Source organism: Ochotona curzoniae, unplaced genomic scaffold (assembly GCF_017591425.1).
Source record: "Ochotona curzoniae isolate NIBS_2020 unplaced genomic scaffold, NIBS_Ocur_1.0 scaffold_4683, whole genome shotgun sequence".
NCBI lineage: Eukaryota > Metazoa > Chordata > Mammalia > Lagomorpha > Ochotonidae > Ochotona > Ochotona curzoniae.
In genome coordinates this window covers 1805887-1828549 of record NW_024467121.1, presented here as the reverse complement: position 1 = coordinate 1828549, position 22663 = coordinate 1805887, and the positions used below count along the sequence as shown (strand labels likewise).

The 22663-nt window shown below is 37.7% G+C and overlaps 1 protein-coding gene across 2 annotated transcripts in view; it reads left to right on the top strand.

Moving 5' to 3' along the window:
• Positions 1 to 22663, top strand: part of ITGA8 (integrin subunit alpha 8) — a 163598-nt gene that overhangs the window by 67871 nt on the left and 73064 nt on the right. For both annotated transcript variants that reach the window (XM_040967867.1, XM_040967868.1), the window contains 2 exons: positions 15909 to 15954; positions 18794 to 18901. In XM_040967867.1, coding sequence (XP_040823801.1) covers positions 15909 to 15954; positions 18794 to 18901 — 154 coding nt within the window. The remainder of the gene's footprint in view (positions 1 to 15908; positions 15955 to 18793; positions 18902 to 22663) is intronic.

Here is a 22663-nt window from a genome sequence, read left to right as displayed (position 1 = left end):
ACCATGAACAGAACCAAAGTTGCTTAACTTCACAGTCATGTTGGGCCACATACAATTTTAAAACACTACATTCTTGAATGCTGAAGACAGGCCTTTGATTGAAATCTGACCCCACTAGTTTCCAGTTATATTATGGTAATCAAATATGTTAATTTCTCTGAGTTTCAGTTTCCTTGTCTGTAAAATGGGATGAAATTATATTGTTATAAGGATGAAATAAGATATTTGTATAATAGGAAATTAAATTGTATGGAGTATAGTTTAATAAATGGCAGCTCTTCAGTCAGTTTTTGAAACAAGATTCTATATTTTGGAAATACTCTTTCCAGTGCATACTAGTTGATTCTCTTTTCTTGGGCTTGAATGAGTAAAATCCCTTTGTCCCAAGTTTAACTTATTCCATGTACTATGTTTGCTTCTTCCTCCCTCGACAGATAGGAATATAAGAATAAGATTATAAACTATTGAGACCATAATAAGCTCATCGAAGTCCTAGTGCCTGACCTTCAGTAGAAGCTTTCCTCAGGATCATGAGCTTGCTGCCCTACTGTGATATATGTGGGTGCTGCAAGAAGTTCATGGCAAATGGAATTGAAATACATTTATGTTGATACAAAAATGTTTCAGAATGTTTGCATGCTCATAATTCCAACAATCACTTCAACTCTAAGCAAGAGATGACTTCTCTGATTCCTAAGTTCTGTGCCATGGATAGGACAGGCCTCTCTTTTCTCTCAGCCCCTTTGCCATCCAAGGATATGTGATGTCACATAAATTAGGCCTGGACTAGGATAATAGCAGAGAGAATCTAAGGAACTGAAAAAATAGTGTAAAGGTAAAATAGGTGAGACTTGATAACTGATGAAGGTGGGGGTAAGGAATGCATGTAAATAACTGAAATTTCACTCCAGAATATTTTTAAAAAGATGATTAATGGGCAAACAATGAAAAAATACAGTTGCAGAAATATAGAAAGAACATGTGGAATAGTCTTTTAATATCCACAATAAACAGTATTTTTTTGTTGTTATTTTTGTTTTAGGCTTTTATGTTAAATTTTGCCGCCAACCCATAGGCAATAAAGAGGAGTCATGGTATTTTATTTCCTAGCATCAAAATTATTTTTTTTCCTTTTCAAAACATAGATATGTTCACATTTCTACATTGGAGCTTATTGGAAAACCAAGGTTCACTAGAGAATTATCTAGTGTTTATTAAGTGAAAGCATTTCAGAGGAGAAACATCTGTGACAGAAAGGAATCCCCAAATTCAATGATCAAGTCTAATCCTCTTGTACAAGACTGTATAACAACACCATCTGCTAAATGCACAGCCCAGACCCTGGAGGTCGGGGGAGGGGAGTGCTAATTCTGCTGAGGAATGGTGATCTTTCAGGCAATAAAAGCTGGAGGAAAATATGGGCCTAAGGCCAAGCCTCTCATTGTCTCATTTGGGCCCCTAACAAATGATGAATATATCATGAATCTACTTCAGACAGTTACACTCAATGAAACAAAATAGCCTATCATCTGTTTTAATGAGTACTGTGTGTGTGTGTGTGTGTGTGTGTGTGTGTGTGTGCATACATACCCATGTATACTGTAAGGAAGCTAATAAGCAAGAGAAAATCTATAAAAGCAGAATTAAAGGGGTGTACCTTCCATGAAAGGATCTAATGCATTTTAATAAAACTGAGTTCTTTAATATTGTTCCTTTGAATTTTACTGAACTAAGTTCAAATCGTATAGTCAAAGTTTATTTTGATTTCTCAAACTACCTTTCATATTTGTATGAAAAACAAAGCATTATGTTCCTATTGAGCAAGATTTTCATAATTTCATTATAAATAAACACATTAGAAATTAGACTATTATATTTCTTGTAAAAATATTCTTATGAATTTAGATGACATTAAATTAATTCAACTGAAAGAGTTCTGAGACTTGAATCGTGTAGAGTAGAAGTAAAATAGAATGGAGATGTAAAAAGCCTCAGTCTTAGATCCAGTTTTCATACATGAGATATAAGTATTTCAACCCCTCTGGGCCTGGCCTTCCTCACCCGAGAGTGGAATGTATGGGTTGCTTCTTCAAGAGTCTTTTCAATTCTAAACTTTTCTGATTCTGTAATCCCAGAGTTAGATTTACTACTTCCCCAGATTGCTCAATAATATTGGGTAAATTTTTAAAAATAGTTAAAGTATGCAACAATTTTCCTTAACTTTTTATTGAAAATAATTTTAGGTTCACAGAAAAGGTGCAAATTCACAAGTCATATCTAAGTTGCATCTTACATAGTTATAGTATAATGAACTATTAAGTAATTAATAGACCAATCAGAATTTCTGTAGACTGTTACCCTTTGTGCTGCTAACATTCTGTTCTTCAGTCCAGAATCCAACATTACATTGAGTTATCATTTTCTCATAGTTGCTTCCAGTCGGTGGCAGTCTGTTGAACTTCATATAATGTCACAACTGCGACACTTCTGAAGAGTACTGGTCAGACATTGGAAGAGTGTCCTTGAGCTTATATGTGGCTGATGTTTGCCCATGAGTGACTAAGGTCATTTACTTCTGTCAAAAATTACACATAACTGATGTACCTTTCTCTGTGCATGATAATAGGGGTACGTGATGACTATTGTCCTTTTAGCACTTCCATCACTCGTTTAAGATACTGTAGCTTTTATTCCAAAATTTCCAATTTTCTCCTTTTTAAAATCAAGATCTATTGATTGATTTCAAAGTCAGAGTGACAGAGAATGAGAGCAATCTTCCATCTGTTACTTCACTCTCTAAATGCCAGCAGCAGCCAGTACAGTCACATGCCAAAGCCAGGAACCCAGAAGTCTACCCAAGTGATCTCCCATGTGGGAGGCAGGAACTCAGGCATTTAGCTCATTATCTGCTGCTTTCCCAGGCACATTGGCAGGGAGCTAGCTTAGAAGCAGAGTAATTAGGATTCAGACTGCCACTCCACTATGGGATACCAGCATCCTAAGTGGTGGCTTAACCCTGAAGTGCCGTGATGCCATCCCTCTTTTTCCCTTTTTAATAGAATTTTTGGAGAGATGTCATCAGACTCTATAAATATCCCATTTCTCATACTTTTTCCCAATGATCTTAGCATCCACAGATGAGTCTTCCCTTATTTGTGGTTTTTTTCTATTCTCAGCATTTCTTCTCCATCTAATTGTAATTTTAATGTAAGAAAAAGATCTCTCTTCTCTACATATTTATTGGGATGGACTCTTGGACAAGCAGTTCACTTTATGGGTTACAATCCATGACTATATTTAATTTTATTGAAATTTTCCAATATTTGGTGACTGGAGACCCCTTCTTGCGGGCTTCAGGGTTCTTTTCAAATGCCCCATCCTCTTACGAACATTTGCTTCTTTTCTAACACCACAAGACATCCCAGGCTTCTCCTGCAGTCTCTGCCCTTTCCATTGGGGTTATTCTTCAAAGACAATAGTTTTGTTTTGTTAAGATTTATTTATTTTTATTGGAAGGGCAGATTTATAGAAAGGAGAGACAGAGAGAAAGATCTTCCACCATTGATTTGAGCTGATCTGAAGTTAGGAGCCAGGATACTCTTCCTGGTCTCCACACAGGTGCAGGGTCCTAGATATATATCCAGTCTCTTAGCCTTAAATGATCCAGACATAAAAGGCAATCACATCCATCTCCCAGTACCCTAGATGTTTGAACAAGAAATTAGCAAATTATAAATTTACAGACTTTACACAATCAAGTATGCCTATTTCTTAACTCCATTGGCTAAATGGAAATAGTAGGATTGGAAACAAGCTGTAAGTGTCAAAGTCAGGTGCTTTGCCCCAAACCTAAGCCTGCACCACAAAGTGATGACTTAGGGATTCATGTGTAAGGCCATCAATGAGATGATGGGTTGGATGTGTTCTAAATAACTGACATGCCACCAATCCTCATCTGTCCTTCTTACTTGGAAACATTATTTATGGAATGTCCTTCTTTCTCTGTGGTTGACATTTGCTATCTTAATGAGTTTTCTGTGTTGACAATAAAACTATCAGTCCTAGGAGAAGTCCATGGGACAGTGAGTGCACAACAGGAAGCTGGAAGTCTGATCAGGTCTCCGACTAACTGTAAAGCAGGAGAAGCATCTTTGGCTACTGCTCAGCTCTAATCACCCCTGGCTTCCTTCCTCTCTGTCCCTGAGGCCTGTTGCCTATCAGCTGTAGAAGTGTTAGTTTCCTTCCTTTTTCTCAACTGTGTGGTGATGGAGGATCTAACATGCTAGTTCTGGTCAGGATATGATGGATCCAGGAGAGGTGGGTCCCGACCCCCTGATTCAACAGTCCTGGCTTTGGCAAGGAGAGTCTTTAAGTGTCCAGGACAGAGAACAGTCTGTTTACTCCCTCTCTACAGCAAGCAGTCCAGTTAGAACAGGATTTGGCTCATGGCAAATGTTCAATCAAGAGGTATGGAGTCTGCACAGACTCAAACAATGAGAACTGTATTCAAGCCCACAAATCCCTAGTCTGTAACATCACAATTAACTTGTCTTCAGGGTTGTTTTCTTGCAAGACCTCTCTCCTGGGCTTCTACATGGCCATCTTCCTGATATATGTCTTCACCTGGTCTTACCTCTGGGTTCTACTTTCCTGTTGTTAGAAAAACACTAATCCTGTGGGATTGTCCCATACATACCTCCTTATTTTAAATTTGTGACAATGCTAAAGACTGCCCTCAAACATGGCCACATTGGGAAGAACAGGGAGTTAGAAGTATGGAGGAGTGGCATGCTTTAGTACATCATGCTTTTGAAATACATGAAGTGCCAAAATGAGTTAGTGAAAAGTGTTCATCACACTGGACATGGGTGTGTGGGGGTGGGAGTAACAGTAGGCTTTTCTGAAAATGAGAGCTCATTCCTAGAAGGCAACCATTTGTAGATTATGTTGGTTCTAAATGAAGAGCTATACTATAGTAATAATATAGGGGACTTCAGTGAGGAGGAGGGGCCTTGGTGTGGGGGTAGGGCAAATCCCAAGGCCTTTGGAACTGTATCATAAAATGATAATGATAATAATAATAATAATAAATGATAAAGAAAACAGCCCTTAAAGTAGCACTGCCTGCAACCGAATGGATGCTCATATAATATAGTGAGTCATAGAAGGCAATCAATGGAGCCTCAAACTAGAGGAAGAGCAGGGGTAGCTCTTCCAGCCACGAGAGACCAATAATGTATAGAAAACTATTTTCATAAGGCAGACTCATTGTTTGATATTTCATTCGCTTTTCTGTGAGTTTTTTTTAAAGGAAATTAAACCCTTAGTAAATTAGAATGTTGCAACCTAATACCACGCTCCAACTCATAAATGTTTTTCTCCAGAGTTCATTTGGAAGCATTTCAGACAGATTGTTAGGATTATTACTTTCTGGGATAAAATCATGCATTTTTCAAAAACATTTCTTCCTCAACTCATAACCTTACTCTCAGTAATATTTTGCATGTTGTAATAAAAAAGCAAGGAAGAAAGGCAGCCTCTATTTTTAGGTTAACACATTTGCCAAACTCAAGGAAACTTATCTAAATGCCTTCTTTCCGCAAGACATGAGCTGTTTTTCTGGTGCCTAGCATTCCTGCCAATCTTACAATTCACTTACAAATGGTCGTGACCAGATTTGTATCAAACATTTTGCACAGTATCTCTAATCCTCTCTTTTTGTTTAATATCATCATTGCATAGAAGTAAGCAACTGAGTTCAAGGAAAAACTCTATTTGATGACTTTCATTCGTCTTTGAAATATTTGTGGGTAGATGTTAGCGGGAACAGAGCCTGGGTAGTTACGGGCAGTGCCTGTAGGAGATTCTGTGAGTTTTAGACAGTGACAATGCCAAGACAGGAGCCAGGAGTCCATAGAACTGATTCTGGGAAGTGAGGTAGTTGTTCTTCTGAAGCTACTTTTTAAAAATCATGGACAAATGGAGTGATAACATAGTGTGTATTTTCCATGAGTCTTTAGAAGACCCTTCATGTGTACAAGGCCAGTGAAGGCAGGGAGAAACCAGAAAGTGGATATCTCTTGGCAAGGGTGCTGTCTTTGTGATTGATTTTGTCCCCAATCCATGCAGGACTTTAAAGTCCACAGTCATCAATTAGTGGGACAAAGAATGTGGAAACTTAATCCAATTGTGCTGTGTGGAGGAGAGATCTAAAAGAGGGTCTTGAAGTCATTGGGGGTGTTCTTGCTTTCAGAAACCAATTCTCATGACTTTTTGAGTTCTGACAAGAAGACTGTTAGAAAATTCCAACTTTGTGCCCATGCTCTCTCTCTCTCTCTCTCTCTCTCTCTCTCTCTCCTTTCACACATGTTCCATCATCTACCTGGGCCCCTAAACAGAACCAAAACATGAGCCTGCCATATGAAGTTTGAATCTCTTTCCTGGATAAAAGTAGGCTGCTCTGCTTTTTTGTTACAATACGAGAAAGCTGATCAAAAGAGGGGCAAGCATCCACAGGAACAAAGCTAAAACAAGAGGCAAAGAAGAGTTCCATGATGTCCATGAGAGCCTATACAGCACTCATCTGACACCAACACATCCCATTGAGTCTTGGTTGTCTCCTCCAGTTAACCACAGACATTCCACCAATATATGACGATACTACTGTGAATGTGCATAATCTCATTTGGTCTCAAAAGCTAAGCAAAATCAGACCTGGCTGGCACTTGCACCGGAGATTTACCTAAACATTGGGCAGGTGAATAGTCACAGGTTGTTCAGAAGCCAATGGCAAAGTGAGCTGGAATTTAGAATTGAGCATTTTCCACTTGACATACAATACAATCAGGGAAAATGTACAAATCAAAATTGACTGGCCTCACTGTAGAAGAGTACTTAGCAATGAAAAAAGAACAAACTACTAATCCACATACAACAAGGATCAATCTCAGATAAATAAAGCTGAGTGAAAAAAAGCACACCCCAAAGAATACATACTGTGTGACTCCATTTGTGTGACATTCTAGAAAGCAGATCAGTGAAGTGCAGAAGTTAGCTGTCAGTCTTGACCATTAAGCTCCACAGGGACATTGGGGATAACAGAGCTGCTCTCTATCTTAATTTTATCAGATGTATATATTTAAAAAGATGGAACTTACAGTAAAAAGTACCTTAATTAAAATTAGTTTTTAAAAGACAAGATAGCACATACATATAGCCCCTGGGAGGCAATATGGTGATCAGGTAAGAATGTGGACAATAGTCAAATCACCTAGGCTTAAGATTTGACATTACCACTTGCTATATTTAGGCTCTCTGTACTTCATTTTATTCATTTTAAAGTGAGGATAATAAACATACCTTCCCCAAGAGATTGTTGTAAAGATTAACAAATATATAGCTGTCTCTCCATATCCATTAGGGGATGTGTGCCAAGACCCCTACCAGATGCCTGAAACCACAAATTAGTACTGAACTCTACATAAGGGTACTTAAAAGACTTCACTGAAAAATGGAACTGGGAAAAGCATGTACACCTTTAAAAAATTCTTTTTTACAGAATGGGAGAAGGGGAGAACGAGAAAAAGAGAGAGGAAGAGGAGGAGGAAGGGAGGGAGGGAGAGAAGGAAGGATGAATGGAGGAAAGGAAAGAGAGGGTAGGGGAGACAGAATACCTTCCATCTGCCAGATGGTTGAAGTAGTCAGGAAGGGGCCAAGCTAAAAACAGGGGCCAGAAGCTTCATCCAGTCTCCCATGTGGGTAACAGGGGCTCAAACACTTGGGCATCCTGCTGCTTTTCCCTAGCCATTATCAGGGAGCTGGATTGGAAGCAGAGCAACTGGGACACTGCACACAATGCTGCTGTAACATTTTTAATTAATCAATTCTTTATTTATTTGAAAGGCAGAGGGACAGAATGAGAGATCTCCCATTTCGGTTAACTTCACACATCCCCAAAAGTAGCCAGGGAGAGATCCAAGAGGAAATCAAGAACTGGAACTCTGTCAAGGTCTCCTACATTAGTAACAGAGACCCAAATAACAGGGACATCAGCTGCTGAATCCCAGGGTGCACATTAACAGGAAACTGGCTTGGAAAATGCAGCCAGGTCTCAAAGCCTGGCAATCTAAGTGGTAGGTTAAGCATGTCACCTATCACTTGTCCCCCGTGATCTTTTTGAGGAATTATTATATGCATGCATTCCAATTTTTTTTAAACCAAGATAAACTTATCGGATTTTAATTCTATTTTCCAAAAACTTCTTGAAGAACCATCGCATAGACTATTTTTCCTATACATATATGTTTATAATATTTAGTTTATCATTAGGCACAGTTAAAGACTAACAACTAATCATAAAGTAAAATAATTACAATAATATGCTATAGGAAAGGTAGGTGAATTTGATGTCTCAGAATAATTTTATTACACTGTACTAATTTTTTTGGTGAACATAAGATAAAATGCCTGTGTGATGAGATGAAGTGAAGTGATTGCCATTCTGTTCAGGACACAGCAATATAGTACAAGATTTCAGCATGCTACTCAGAGGGAGGCAGTATTTAAAGTTTATGAGTAGTTTGTCTATTTACAAATATGTAGATAGATACATACATACATAAATACATACATAGATATAGATAATCTTGGACCATGGTTGACCACAGGCTAACTGAAAGTAATCAAAAGTAAAATTACCTACCAATAAGAAGAGACTACTCAGTTTAAAATGGCTAGAATGTTAGGTTTGGTGGTTTTTCTTTCATTAGGGTGCATTTTTGTACAACTGTTGAATACATTTCAAGATAAATTGCTAGAAGTCTAAATGCTATGTCAAAGGTGTGTACTGTCATGTGTATCAACAAACTATGTTGCAAGAAAATCATGCGAATTTAAATTCCCACAAAGAGCTGTGAATGAGTTCTTTACCCTCCACCCTACCAGTCTCTTCCTTTTTTCTAATTTGGCATTGAAAAATATTATGGAGTTGTTTCTTTCATTTGTATTCCTAAGATGAAATTTCATGCTTTGTTGACTATAGCTACTTATTTTTATGTAAATGGTCTGTTTATAATAATTTTGCAAAAATGTAATAATCATATTAATTTGAATATATTTGTGGCAGTTATGTATACTGTTAGTATTTGTTTTTCATTAGTTAACCAGAAACATTCTCCTAAACTTTAAAAAAATGGTGGAGGAATAAAGATGGCAGAATAGGGTAGGGACACGTTTAAGCAGTCAGAGAAATATTGACCAGTGTGAAGCAGAGGGGTACATTCCAGGAAATAGGAGAGGACAGAACAACAACAGAGGGGTACCTGGAGACTGACAGACACAGGAAAGCAGCTGACACAGTGGTGTGGTGTTGCAGTGACTGATACCCCAGCAGCATTCAGTGAGTGAATGGTGATCTGAATTCTACCATCAACCAGGAGGGAAGGGACATTTACGGGGAACTCCAGAGTTGAACCCAAAGAACTGCCCATCCTGCTAGTCTGTTTGATTTGACCAGGAGTAGATACAGAGCAGGGAACAGGGTAGATTTCAAAGCCCAGTCTGCCCACTAGAGTTATATTGGGCACCATTTTGTGTAGGGAGGCAAGGGCTATGGGGCAGGACTGTGCATGAATGGAGCTGGAAGTGAACTCATTTCTGGCTCAATAAACTGCAACAATGTGGCAGCCTACAGGTTCTATCCAAAATAGGTCTGAGTAGCCCTCAGACCTGATGGCCAGCAGATCAAGAACTCTAGTAGTGGCGCATCAGGTGCCATTTTGTACAGTGTGGGAAAAGCTTTAAGACTGCATAAACAATAGTGAGCTGTACATGTGCTGAGCTGGGAGTGAATATACTGAACTCAGAGCATTGCACTGGTCCCACAGGAAAATAATACTGACTATGGCATCATACCGGTCAAAATAGGTCCATCTGGTCCTCAGAGCTAACAGCCAGACCAAATAACAACCTAGCTATATAGGACATCTGGTGTCTCCCTAACCCTGGGACCCAATCCAACCAGAAGTGGTAGAAAGGTTGTACAGACAACAGTGCAGACTCAGCATGATATCACAGGAGATGGAGAGTGGTGAGCCAGGAGCTGGGGCTACAGAGATCATGGTGGAAATCGAACATAACAACCCAGACCTGGAACTCACTGGAGAGAGTGGCACAGTGACTGCAAACAAAGAGCCATGTACCAACAGCAATAAGTAAAATCAAACTGCAGACCTGTGGGTGACAGAGCTTAGAAACCTGCCCCAAGGAGAAGAATCTGATAACCAAAATTACAATGACCAAGAGCAAAAGAAGAGACAAAGACACAACAAATATTACTGAAAATTCCCCTGCAACGGAGAAAAACCCTTTGCCTATCTCAGAGTTAACTGAAGAAGACATCGAGAAAATGGGAGATACAGAACTTAAAACACTTGGGTAAAACTTCTTAACAACGAGAAGCACGTAAAACAGGCATTCAAGGAATATATCACACAGGAAATCAATCAAATGAAAGCTGATATATCAGAAATGAAGGATACAGTGGAGCAAATGAAAAGTACAGTGGAGAGTCTCCAAAATAAAATGAAGGAGATAGAAGAAAGAATCTCAGAATTAGAAGATATTTCTTGTCACCAGGGGAAAGAAGCAAATAAAAAGCTGGAAGCAGAGTTGGATCAGGCCAAAAAAGTATTCAAAAATTGAAAGACACTATTAAAAGGTCAAATATAAGAGTTATGGGAGTCTCAGAAGGTGCAGAAAGAGAAGCCAGGTTTACAAATGTATTTTATGAAATAATAAGGGAAGATTTCCCTTATTTAGAGAAAGAATTGGAAAACAACATCCATGAGGGGCACAGAACTCCCAACAGGCTTGACTAAAAGCAATCTTCACCATGACACATGGTAATCAAGTTCTTTTCCATTGAACATAAAGATTCTTAAGTGTGCATGTGAAAAAAAATCAACTGACATTTAAGGGAATTTCAATTAAACTCACATGAGACCCCTCACAGGAAACTCTAGAGGACAGAAGAGAATGGAGTGACATATTTCAGATTCTAAAACCAAAAATTTGTCAGCTCAGGATAACATACCCAGCAAAACTTTCCTTTGTCTTTGAAAATGAAATAAAATTCTTCCACAGTAAAGAAAATAATATGCCTCTTCCAAACCTGCCCTACAAATGATACTTAAAAGATATTTTCTAGACAGAGAAAAGGAATAGCACTCACCAAAACCAAAGGGAAATGCCAAAAACATCCCAGTAAAAATAGCAACAGAAGACTAAATGAACAACTCATTGCTAAAATGACAGAACCAAATTACCGCCTATTTTTATTAACCCTGAATGTAAATGGCTTAACTCATCTGTCAAACATCACAGATTAGTAGACTAGATAAAAAACAAAGCCCATCAATTTATTGCCTACATATCTCACCAACAAAGATCAGAGGAAACTATATCTCATAGATTTTGATTTTTTTTGTTAGTTTCATCTCTTCAAAAACACTTTCTTCTGATTAAATTCTTCAATGACTCTTAGATCATACAGCAGCATGATTTTCTCTAAGAAGGTGCTTGATTTTCTTTTTCATTTCTTCAGCAACACATTAGTAATTCAGTAACACATTATTTAACTTTATAGTATTGTTAATTTCTTTTTTTGCTGTTATGTTTTATATTTTGTGGCTTTTCATTTAAGTGGATGTATAGTAACTGTGTAATGGAGACTATCATATCTAGAAGCATGTTATTTAACTTCATGGCATTGTAAATTCCCATTTTTCTTCCTGTTGTTGATTTTGCATTGTGGCTTTTCATATTGTGGCTAACATATCCAGATGTAAGAGGATACAATGCAGTATGCATCTCTACTTCCAGACAAAGATGGACTCCCTATGAAACTGTTTACTCTATCTTGACAATTAGATGCTGGACTCTCTGTCATTGTCCATGCCCGCAATGATGGACACATGATTGTGTATGAAGAACTATAGTATAGCAATGATGTAGAAGAACTTAATGAGGAGGGAGGGAATTGGGGAGGGATAACAGAAATCCCATGATCTATGGAACTGTATCATAAAATGATAATCATAAGAAGTAAAAAGAAAAACAATAAACAATGAGATAAATAAGGGTTCCCCCCTAAAAACACTGAAAAATACTGACATTTGACCCATCACAGTTTAAATATTTCCTCTTTCTAGTATTTATTTCAACCTTGCTCAGGTGATTGTGCGGAAGAATATAGATTGCCCCTTTGCTTGGGCATGCTATCTCCCTTTGAGTAACAAATCTTCTCACACAGACTTTATTTCTACATTCCAATGTTTCTCTTCTATTTGGAAGTGCTCTGTGGCAATTTTCATTGTTCAGAATTAAAAGGGACTACACGATGGCATTTTCAGGAAGAAACTTCAGCATGTTGAGGTTATTTGTCAACAAGATGAGAGAAGGACAGGTGAGGCAGTAGCAAGAAGAGGGTGACAGATGAGAAAGGCTGAATTGGTTTAAGAGGGGGTGGATGTTTGAGAATCAGACTTCCATGGACTCTGTTGCTGCTCTGCCTTTAGTCTTCCTTTTCTTCTCTCCTATCTCTTAGAAACTTCCAGGTTCTCCGCCCTCACTGCTCCCTGTCCACCTGACCCAAACCTGATGCTTTAAAATTTCCTTCCCAGATCTGTAAAATTAGACTCTACAATCCAAGCCTTACTTCGAAGGCTTGTCTCTTTTTTTTCACTTCCTCATCTAAAAAAAAAAAAACTACCTTAGCAGAAGAAAATACAAAACACAGGTGTAAAGCATCTCCTATGGATCACATTTTTATGGACTTTTCCTTGCTGCTTGATCCTAAGTTCATGTTAATCTATGCCCTGCTTCGTGTTCTTAGAGGTACTTAGTTATTCCACCAAAAACCCAAAAGAAAAGAAACTGTGTTTCTAGGGCAATGTGAGACAATAACAAAGACTTCAAGCTTTTTGAGAACATTTTTTGATTGAAGGAAAAGAACCAATTTTAGTGCTGAACTTATTCCAGAACAAAAAAAAAATATAACTGGAATTTTCGTTTATTTTCAGTTGTGCCCTTAAGAAATTTCCATAAGAAAGGAAAATAAACATTAGAGAATGGTATAGGACCTGTTACATCAGAGAGAAAGCTCCCATAGTTAGGAAACCAAATATCAGCACCAAAATTACTTTTGTCTCAGTTTATTGTTTAAATTTCTGAAAAGGAATTATCTAAAAATTTTTGAAAGGATAATTTATGTGTGTGTGTATAAATATATGCACACAAATACATACACATACATATATGTGTTATATATGTGTGTGTACATGGTACTTCAAAAATTCATGACAAATGGAGCTTTTTAATAATTCATTTTATGTATTCAAAAATGCAGAATACCACAGAAGCAGATTGCGGGGAGTCAAAAAGAGAAAAACAGGGCTTTTCCATCTGTGGGCTCACTTCCCAAATGAATGTGAAGACCGGGGCCGGGCCATGACGAGGCCAGGAACCTGGAAATCCATGCAGCTCTTTCATGGGGGTGGATTCTGCTCTCTCCTCAGAGCTCATTAACAGGGAGCTGTATCAGAAGGGAGGTAGCTGGGTTTCAAAGAATTACTTCTATGGGATGCTGGTGTTGCAGGGATGGTGTAACCCAATGCACCACAAAGTTGACCCCAGATAACTTTATTTTGCTACAAAAAAATGAGATATATACATATTGTTCAACAAACATTCTCCATAAACTTCTTGAAGTCCTCTCATATGTATGAAACATGTATCACACATATACATATACACATACAAACATAAACTACACAGTGCTTTTTAAAATAATCACATAATTTGGAAAAATAAATTTATTAGAAGTACAAATCACCAGATCCATTCTCCTCCCCCAGAGAAGTCTGACCATTTTAAAGTTTGAACATAAATGCTTGTGGCTCATTTCCAGCAGGCACAATACCAAGGTAGTGTCTGGAAGACAAACATACTTTTGTGGTAGATAACTGTTTTCTTGGCCTTTGAATAACTGTGGTCACATTCTCAAGAACAAAATTGTGGCCCATGTTGCCAGTTATTCTATTCTTCCAGAGTAGGAAAATTCCTACCCTAAGGCACAGCAATTACAATTCCTAAAGGAAACACTGCCTTTTCATTGCCACTATAGGGTGCTCCCGCCTCAGATTCTCACTTCCAATGACCCTCAGGTTGTGATGAGACAACTACATTACTTTCTTGAATCTGGACTGTGTGCATCTCTGTGTGTTGTGTGTCTCTATGTGTTTGTCTCCCAACATCTTTAAGTGCACATGCAAAAATACAACAGAATTTAACTATGGTTTACACTCACCTGTCTTAAACACTCCCTTATTCCATTCTATTTTCCCATCTTGAGTTTATTATCACATTACCTATTCCCCCTATTAAGCGCACATTTATAAAATCTCAGCTCTTTATCTGGCAGTGTACCTGATGCAACACATGTAAAGATTCTTCCTGTCTTCACAAGTTCCAGCCCATATTATGTCATGAAGTAGTTGAGATGTACAAACCCAAAGATGACTGCCAGGAGAGGGCTTACAATCTTTTCTTTGCAGTTTTTAGTGACGGTTCTTAAAATGTATCTCTAACTTATTCAACTAATCTTAGACATATCAGTATTTCATCTTATTTGGAGCCAGAAGCTAGACACAGAATTCCTCTTGGATCAGTTTTGCAGCAAAGCTACTCAATCTGTTTTGTCAAAAGATGTTAATTGACACTTGTCTAGATATTGGAATCAGAAGAACAGAGTTCATACTTCTCTGCATCAGTAGCTTGTTTTCATTAACATAGCAAAAATGCACTGATTGGCTACAAAGGACAAATCATCAAAGAATGTGTGTGAAAATAGTTGCAAAAGTTGAAATTCTATGTAATTTATAATTGTAATTTAAAAAATTGCTGGGAACTTTGATGCTTTGCTATAAAGATTTAAACTCTTGAGAAAGAATGCTCTATTTCATGAGTTGGCCCAGTTGTAGCTCCTTTTGTACTGTTTTATTTCACTAATACAAAGCTCAACAGACATCTCATGTTTGACTTAGTTGAGCGTAGTGTACATATGGTTTATATATGGAGGGAGTTTTGGAGTCAGATCCTGGGCTTGTTATCTGAAAACAATGCTTTATAAAACAGAAGACAGCTAACTCTGATTCTAATGTGAGGTTTGAATCCATTTTTTTTAAGACATGTGAACGCAAATTACTATGTCACATTGGGTTGTCCCAGATTACATTAAGGTGTAAGGATTAGAAAACAGTGCATTTGAAAAAAAAATCCCAAGACAAAGGGTTTAAGGGAGTCAGGAAGGGAGACATAGAACAGAAGGAGGAGATAATGTTTTTAATTACACTGGTTCCGCTGGAAAAATTAGGGAGAAAGGGAGTGAAGAACAAGCTTCAGAGACAGCACCTCAGGTTGGAGGAAGCTGTGCTGCTTATTGTCCAGTCCCAATACTTGACAACCGGCCATTATCAGGTGACACTAAGCCCCCTGGGGAACAACCATGCACCAGAATAAACACTTTGTAACTCCACTTTTCCATGAACTTTCTGAGGTACTTTCATATTTGCATAAGCATATGAGATAATTGAAGGATTTAATCCGCGCATAAACATGAAATTCATTGATGCTTCATACACATCTTACTTGTACAGCCTGAAGGTAATATGAACTGTAGTATTTACTAATTTTATGCATGTAAGAGTTTCATGGTGTGTAACTGTCTACTGGCAGTATCATGCTGATTCATGCTGAAACATTTCAAATTTCTAATTTTTGAATTGGGATTGTGCAATGTGTAGGTTGTTTCCATAAAGTGCATGCATGTTTTGTGCTTTTGTCTTTTTTAGATTTAATTGTGGGAGCATTTGGAAGAGGAAAAGTAGCTCTTTACAGGTATGTAGTTGGTGGTAGACAATTAGTCTCCTAACTGTTTCAGATGCCTTTCTTTGATGATGTTAGTTTTGCCTTAAGCAGAATATATCAACTCTTTATTCTGAAGAACATTTAAATATTCTGTTTAGAGTTTGGAAGTGTTTTTTTCCTCTCAGTTTTTAATCTTTCCTCCATCCTTCCATCTTTATTCTCAAACTTCTTGACCTAAATTTCAGCCCTACTACAATAGTTTATATTAACTGATATATAATTAAGTGACGTATCAGTTAAATGGATGTTCCTTTATTTGGCTTCTTCTTTTTCTTTGAAAATCTTAAAAATAAAAAGAAAAATCTTTAAATGTGCATCTGCATTATAGGGGAGCAGGGTGAGAGAAGCTTACTATTTACTCTGGTTTTTATGACCAAGTATGGAGACCAAGTTGGCAGAAAGAACATATTAGGAATTGATCACCTCCAAAAACCAAGCATTAAACAACAATTCAAATACAATAGACTTGGATTCAAAACCTGGCCATTTACAGATTTGTAATCTTGGGCAAGTTCTGAGTTTTGAGCATAACGTTTTTCACTTTGGGAATTGAGGATAACAAAAGTTACTTTGTAAAGTTTTCTTCCTTTCTTCCTTCCTTCCTTCCTTCCTTCCTTCCTTCCTTCCTTCCTTCCTTCCTTCCTTCCTTCCTTCCTTCCTTCCTTCCTTCCTTCTTTCCTTCCTCTCTCCCTCCCTCCCTCTCTCTCTCTCTCTCTTTCTTTCTTTCTTTCTCTCTCTCTCTCTCTCTTTCTTTCTTTCTTTCTTTCTTTCTTTCTTTCTTTCTTTCTTTCTTTCTTTCTTTCTTTCTTTCCTTCTTTCTTTCTTTTAATAAAAGGACACAATAATGACCTAAGCAAAGTATACACTGAAAAGCAACTAGTTAGATATCTGGTCTTCAGAAAATGTTAAACTTCTAGAAAAAATGGATGGGGGCGGTTGGCACAGCAGGTAAGATGCTGGTTGGGCACCTTCATCCAATATTGGAGTACCTGGGTTCTAGTCCCCTCTCCAGCTTCTTATTAATTTGCACCATGAGAGGCAATGGGTGATTGGGTCCCTGCCATCTACATGGAAGATTTAGTTGAAGTTCTGGTTCTGGCTTCAACCCAGCACAGCCCCTAGCTATTTTGGGCATTTAGGGAATGGACTAGAGAATAAGAGATCTCTCTCCTTGCCCTTCAAATAGAAGTAAAATAAAAACTATTTTAAAATCAATAAAACATTTTATAGGAATTCAAGATACAAAGTCAGGATATCAAGACAAAAAGCAAAGCAAATACCTGGATGTGCTGGGCATGTTTTGCTAATATATTAGGTACTCAGAGAGAATCTAAGCTTAGATTTCTTCTTCATCAGTCCCAAGATAATCTTAGAGAAGACAGATTTAGACCAGGCATTCTCAACCTTAGGTTTTAGAGAATTAGATGGTTGAAATCCCCAAGTCTCTGAAATAAGGTCCTTGGGTTGATGGTCATGAATGTGAGCCATACAGAGCTGCTGAAGTAAAATTGAATCACACCACACATTGAGCCAGCCACTGCCTTTGTGCCCATGTTTCCCACGGGCGGCTTCTAGTCAAGAACTGAACACATGAATACAGAAATGAAGGATGCTCCTGCAGACATGAGACTTCTATCATGGACAGCCTGGGCACATGGACACCGCTTTATCCTGATGACTATTCTTATGCAGTCCTCTTGCCTTCCCTCCCATTTATTTTTTGAAGCCCAAACTTCCAGCTTTCATTCTCTGCCCTCCACTTTTCTCTCTTACATATTTGCCCACCTCCCAGTCTCTTACATGTTTAATATCAGTTTATAATCCGCCTTTCCAAAGTGTGAAGCTAATGTAATACTGAAAACAAAATTCTGTTAACACAATGCAGATATATTGCATTGAAGATCCTCAAACTCCCAATGTGATACCTTAACAGTAACTACCAAATTGTTAAAGTAAGATATTCAAAGCATTCTGCCCTAAGACAGACCTCCATTTGGTTAAGGGAAGACTTGTGCAATATGACATCATTTCACACAGCCATCTGCAAACTTTGGCCCCCAGCTCCCATATCTTGAAACCAGATTTTTAAAACTGTTTGGCTTCTTTTCCTCATTATTTACTCTCTTGTCATTATCCTCACCTGGGTGGTTAGAATGGCATTTGCTCTGCATCAGTGCCTCTCAAACTTGGCCAAGTTTGAATGATGTGGCAAATTTGTTTAGCATTCCAATGCCTTGTCCTTCCCCAGAGGTTCTGGTTCAGTTGGTACATAGTGGGGCCTGGGTAGAGTATTTGTTTCAGTGCACCATGGGCGGTTATGTTATGCAGTTGGGATTGAAAAGCTTTGCTCAGGATAAAGTACAACATTATTCTGTCAATCCACCTTTAAGTGTTTAGCTAAATCCACCAAGATCAATCAGAAAACTGCCAATGAGGCAACACAGTAAAATTTACAAGATTCAAGAATACACAAACACAAGTAGCTGCGAGAGGAAGTACGTCTTTAGATATAAATAGATATAGATATCCCAGCAGTGTTTGGAGTCATGTTTCCCAACAATATGGTGAGCCTGCACCACAAAGAAGACAAGTGTGTGAATGTGGCTGTACTTGACAGGCACACAGCATACTTCTTTTGTGTTCACAATCTGTCAGATGTGTTTAGAGGTAGTGTGCAAGGTGTGGTGCCCATGTGTTCATTCAGTGAGCAATGTTCTCAGCATAATAGCTGGGAAGGTTGTCATTATGTTGTAGCAGTCAGCTGGTTGCTCTCATGTGGTTGATTCAAACTTGTGTTTTCTCCCTGCAGAGCAAGGCCAGTTGTGACAGTGGATGCTCAGCTTCTGCTGAACCCAATGATTATCAATCTCGAAAATAAAACTTGCCAGATTCCAGAATCCATGACATCAGTGTCCTGGTAAGTTAGTTCCAGATTTGCTCAAACTTTTGCGTGCATTTACATGATCTAGGTATCTGATGATAAATGCATATTTGGGGTTCATTCATTCTGGGCTGGGACCTGGGGCTTTACATTTCTAGAAAAGGCTCCCATAGAGTGTTACTGCTGCTGCTAGTGGGTGGATCCAGTTTGAGTAGCAAGGGGTTAGTCTTTTGAAAGAATATAACTCTATGCTAGTCTTTGGTTACTTAGCACATGAAGCATGCCTCTCTTGGCTGCAGGCTCTTTAATCTCCCTTTTCAATCTACAGGCTTCAATCTCTTAAGAATAAAACAAGTGGGGAAAATTCCAAGTGAAACAGTCTTAGAGATCTCTTTTAGATTCTTGGCACACTGTAATAATTGTTAACCAAAAAAATAGAGCAAAATACTTTGACTTCTGCGTTTGTATGTGCCTTATGGAAACCACTTTGTAGACACATAAAATATATCCTCTTTTTTAAAAACAGGCAAGCTTATATTAAATTACCCAATTTTCTTGCTAAAGTCCGAACTAGTTTCCTAATTTGTCATGTACAACTAGATAGAATGTTAAGCACTATAAAAGATACTTTTGTGCCCTAAGCTGTATTTTCATGACCCTGCTGTGCTCATCAGCAGTGGGATTGCAGTCCCATTTTCCCTTACCAAAGAAGAATCTGGCTTAGATTTACCTGCAAGGCTTGCCTCTGAATTGTCATCTGAAGGAATTTCAACACAGAACCTCATTATAACACAGCTCAAGAAAATGCCACTTAGCTTCTCAAGATGTACGTTTGCAAGGGTCAGAAGTCATCATATTGGACAATACCATTAGGATATGACCTCTGAAAAATCAACAAATCCTTGGCACATCTGAGAATTACCCTCATTTTCCAGATGTGATTTAACGCAGGCAGCATGTTCAGTTCCTGAGACTATCAGAAGACGGAAAAAGCCAGTCTTGACCCAAAAGAAGTTATTTCTAGCCAATTATAGCATATAGCTGACAGTTCTGAGTTTTGGAGGGTGGAGGCTGGGGAGTCAGGAAAACTCTGAAGAGTTCTTGGAAAGCATCCTGGGGTCAGGAGCTTACCCCCACATTCCCTGCTACCACCCCACATGGGGAGCCTCATCTTTGCCTTTAAGTGATTTTGAAAGTTTTAGATGGGACATGCCCTTAGCACATTTTGATATGGTTTAAACCTACACAATGGTATAATGAAAACTTGATCTGAGGAAATATGTGAAAGAGCCAGCAATTATTCTTACCCTGGCGTGATAAAGAGAACATTAAGTATGTTGAGAATGCAACTTGACCATAAGTATTAAAACGATAGTATTCCCATGGAGTTCTGTTACCACCTTCAGTACAAAATGGACTTCTAGACTGAATTCCTTGAACCAGGCATGGAAAACTCTGGTGAAAAGTATTGTTATTTTCAATCATTTATTTCCTAAGGATTTTACTTGGATGAAAATTTTTTATAAAATATGAGTGGTTTTAACATTATGCTATATGGTTTATGGAAAGAATATTATTTTTTAAAAATTGTCTTTCTTTTAAGAGCCATTATTTTATTAAACTGTATTCCTGAGAAAAACACAAGTTATTGCTTACACAAAAATATATTATAATTCTTTATTATTATTTGTTCAATTTCATGATATACATTTTCTGAAAGATGTTTTATTTTCATGTGCACAAGTTTGGAATGGTGCCTCAGGATATTAGAGGACAAAAAGCTGGCTCAGGTGAAATATATTTCCCAGTTCTTTAAAAATTGTTATTCTAAAAATTTAGTTTGATTTTATTCTAAAATGATTGAAAGACTTCTGTTGATTTTCTTCGCTGGATTTTTTTTTTGACCTACAATTGATATAACCTTGAATTGTACATCTGAAAAACAGTTATTTAATCTCTAGTGAGCAAACAATTCTTCCCTATTATCAATTCAGATTTATGTGTTTTCCAAACAGCTGTGTAGCTTTATAACATATCTGCTACTTGTTAGAAAAAGACTAGTTCAGTAATTACTAACATAATTGGTGATCTAATTAATAAGAAAAACTGTTTAGTAAAAAATTTCATTTATAATGTAAAAGTCAGTAACTAGCTGCTAAAATTGAAAACAGGTATGACTGATATTATGGAAAATTTGATATCTGTAATAATTGAAATAGGATTGAATTGGTAAGAATGAAGAGTGAGGGAGCAAACATTTACTTATTCTTACCCTGAATGTTCAGAATGAATGTTGGTCCATTGCAATAACATGTTGAGATTTTATTTTTATATTATTGGAACAATGAGTGAATAAACTGCTTTTTGCTAAAGATCTCTATACACTAAGAAGTTGAAATTGGAGTGCCATTATTGATGATTGTGTAAGTTGTAACAGTTCTATTAAAATCTTATAAAAGGGGGCAAAGTCACCAGTGGCTAATGATACAGAGGTGATAGGAAACAGAGGGAAAGGCAGGTTAATGATGACATCATTCATAAAGCCAGAGCCACTCTTCAGTTGACAGCATCACTCATCAATCAACTATCTTCTCACAAAAGGCCCGTTTTCCTAACTTTAATTTATTCCAGTTGCAACCTTTTAAAATTATTTGTTAGACAAATAATTGCATTTAGCCATATTTTAATTTATGTGTGATGCTAATTTTGTTACAAATAGGACTTTATAAAAGCAAATGAGCTTTTATACATAATGTCATGAAGTTAACAAAAAACAAACAAACAAAAAAAGGGTTAGTGGATGATTTTCACATAGCCTAGTAATCCCAAAGAAGTTGGAAAGAGAAGAATTTCGTGTTTGGAAGCCAGATCTACTGAAAAAAAGTAACGATGTGATTAGCTAATCATCTTCTAAAATAATTCTAACTGAAGTCGAAGCAGGTTGGATTTGTGATTTCTCTGGAGAAGTGATATGCAAGGATATAAACACTTGCAGTAGTATAAACATCTCAGGAAAAGTTTTGGCTTAATGGTATGTGGCAACTTATATATCCTGAAGGGAGACACTGCCTGAGGTCACGGCAGATGGATGAATCCCAGATGTGACATATTTTCACTATGTGTGACACAGGAAGCTGACACATAATTAAAATATGATTAGGAATTATTTACTGCTTTTGAGTTCTGTCGAGAGAATCTCATCATGCTATGGATTTATCAGTAACAACTTTAAGATCGTCATTAAATCATACTATATTTCTACTTTCTTGCAACTACAAGAAGATTCTATGTTTAATGCTGATAGTGAATTTTTCAGGACAGAAGTGAGAATATTCAAGTGAGAATGCCACACAAGGCAGAGTCCATTGGCTATTTCTCATCACCTCCATGGCCATAGACCCTGGACCAAGTGCAGGCTGACGTATCAGCCACAACAGACATCGTCCTGCACTGTGGGTAGGGCCTGTTGCAGGCAAAGCTAGGAAGCACCAAAAATAGAAAACTAACCTTCCATTATTGTCTCTGTAGCTCATATGCTGTGCCTATCTTGCTTTACACTCTTATTTTCTTTCTTTCTTCTCCTCCTTTGATAGTCCCAACTTTAAATCCATTTCATAGCTTCTTCTCACCCATCAACTGAACCAGCTTCCTCTCCTGCAAATTCCTGTCTTTTCCTCCAGCCGCACTGGGTTTCTCTGGATTTCTCAGGTGAGAGCACATCCTAGCCACCCTCTAGGCTTTCCTCCAGCAGTTACCCTGCTGGGATACCTCAGTCCTCCCTCCCCAAAGCATGAAGAT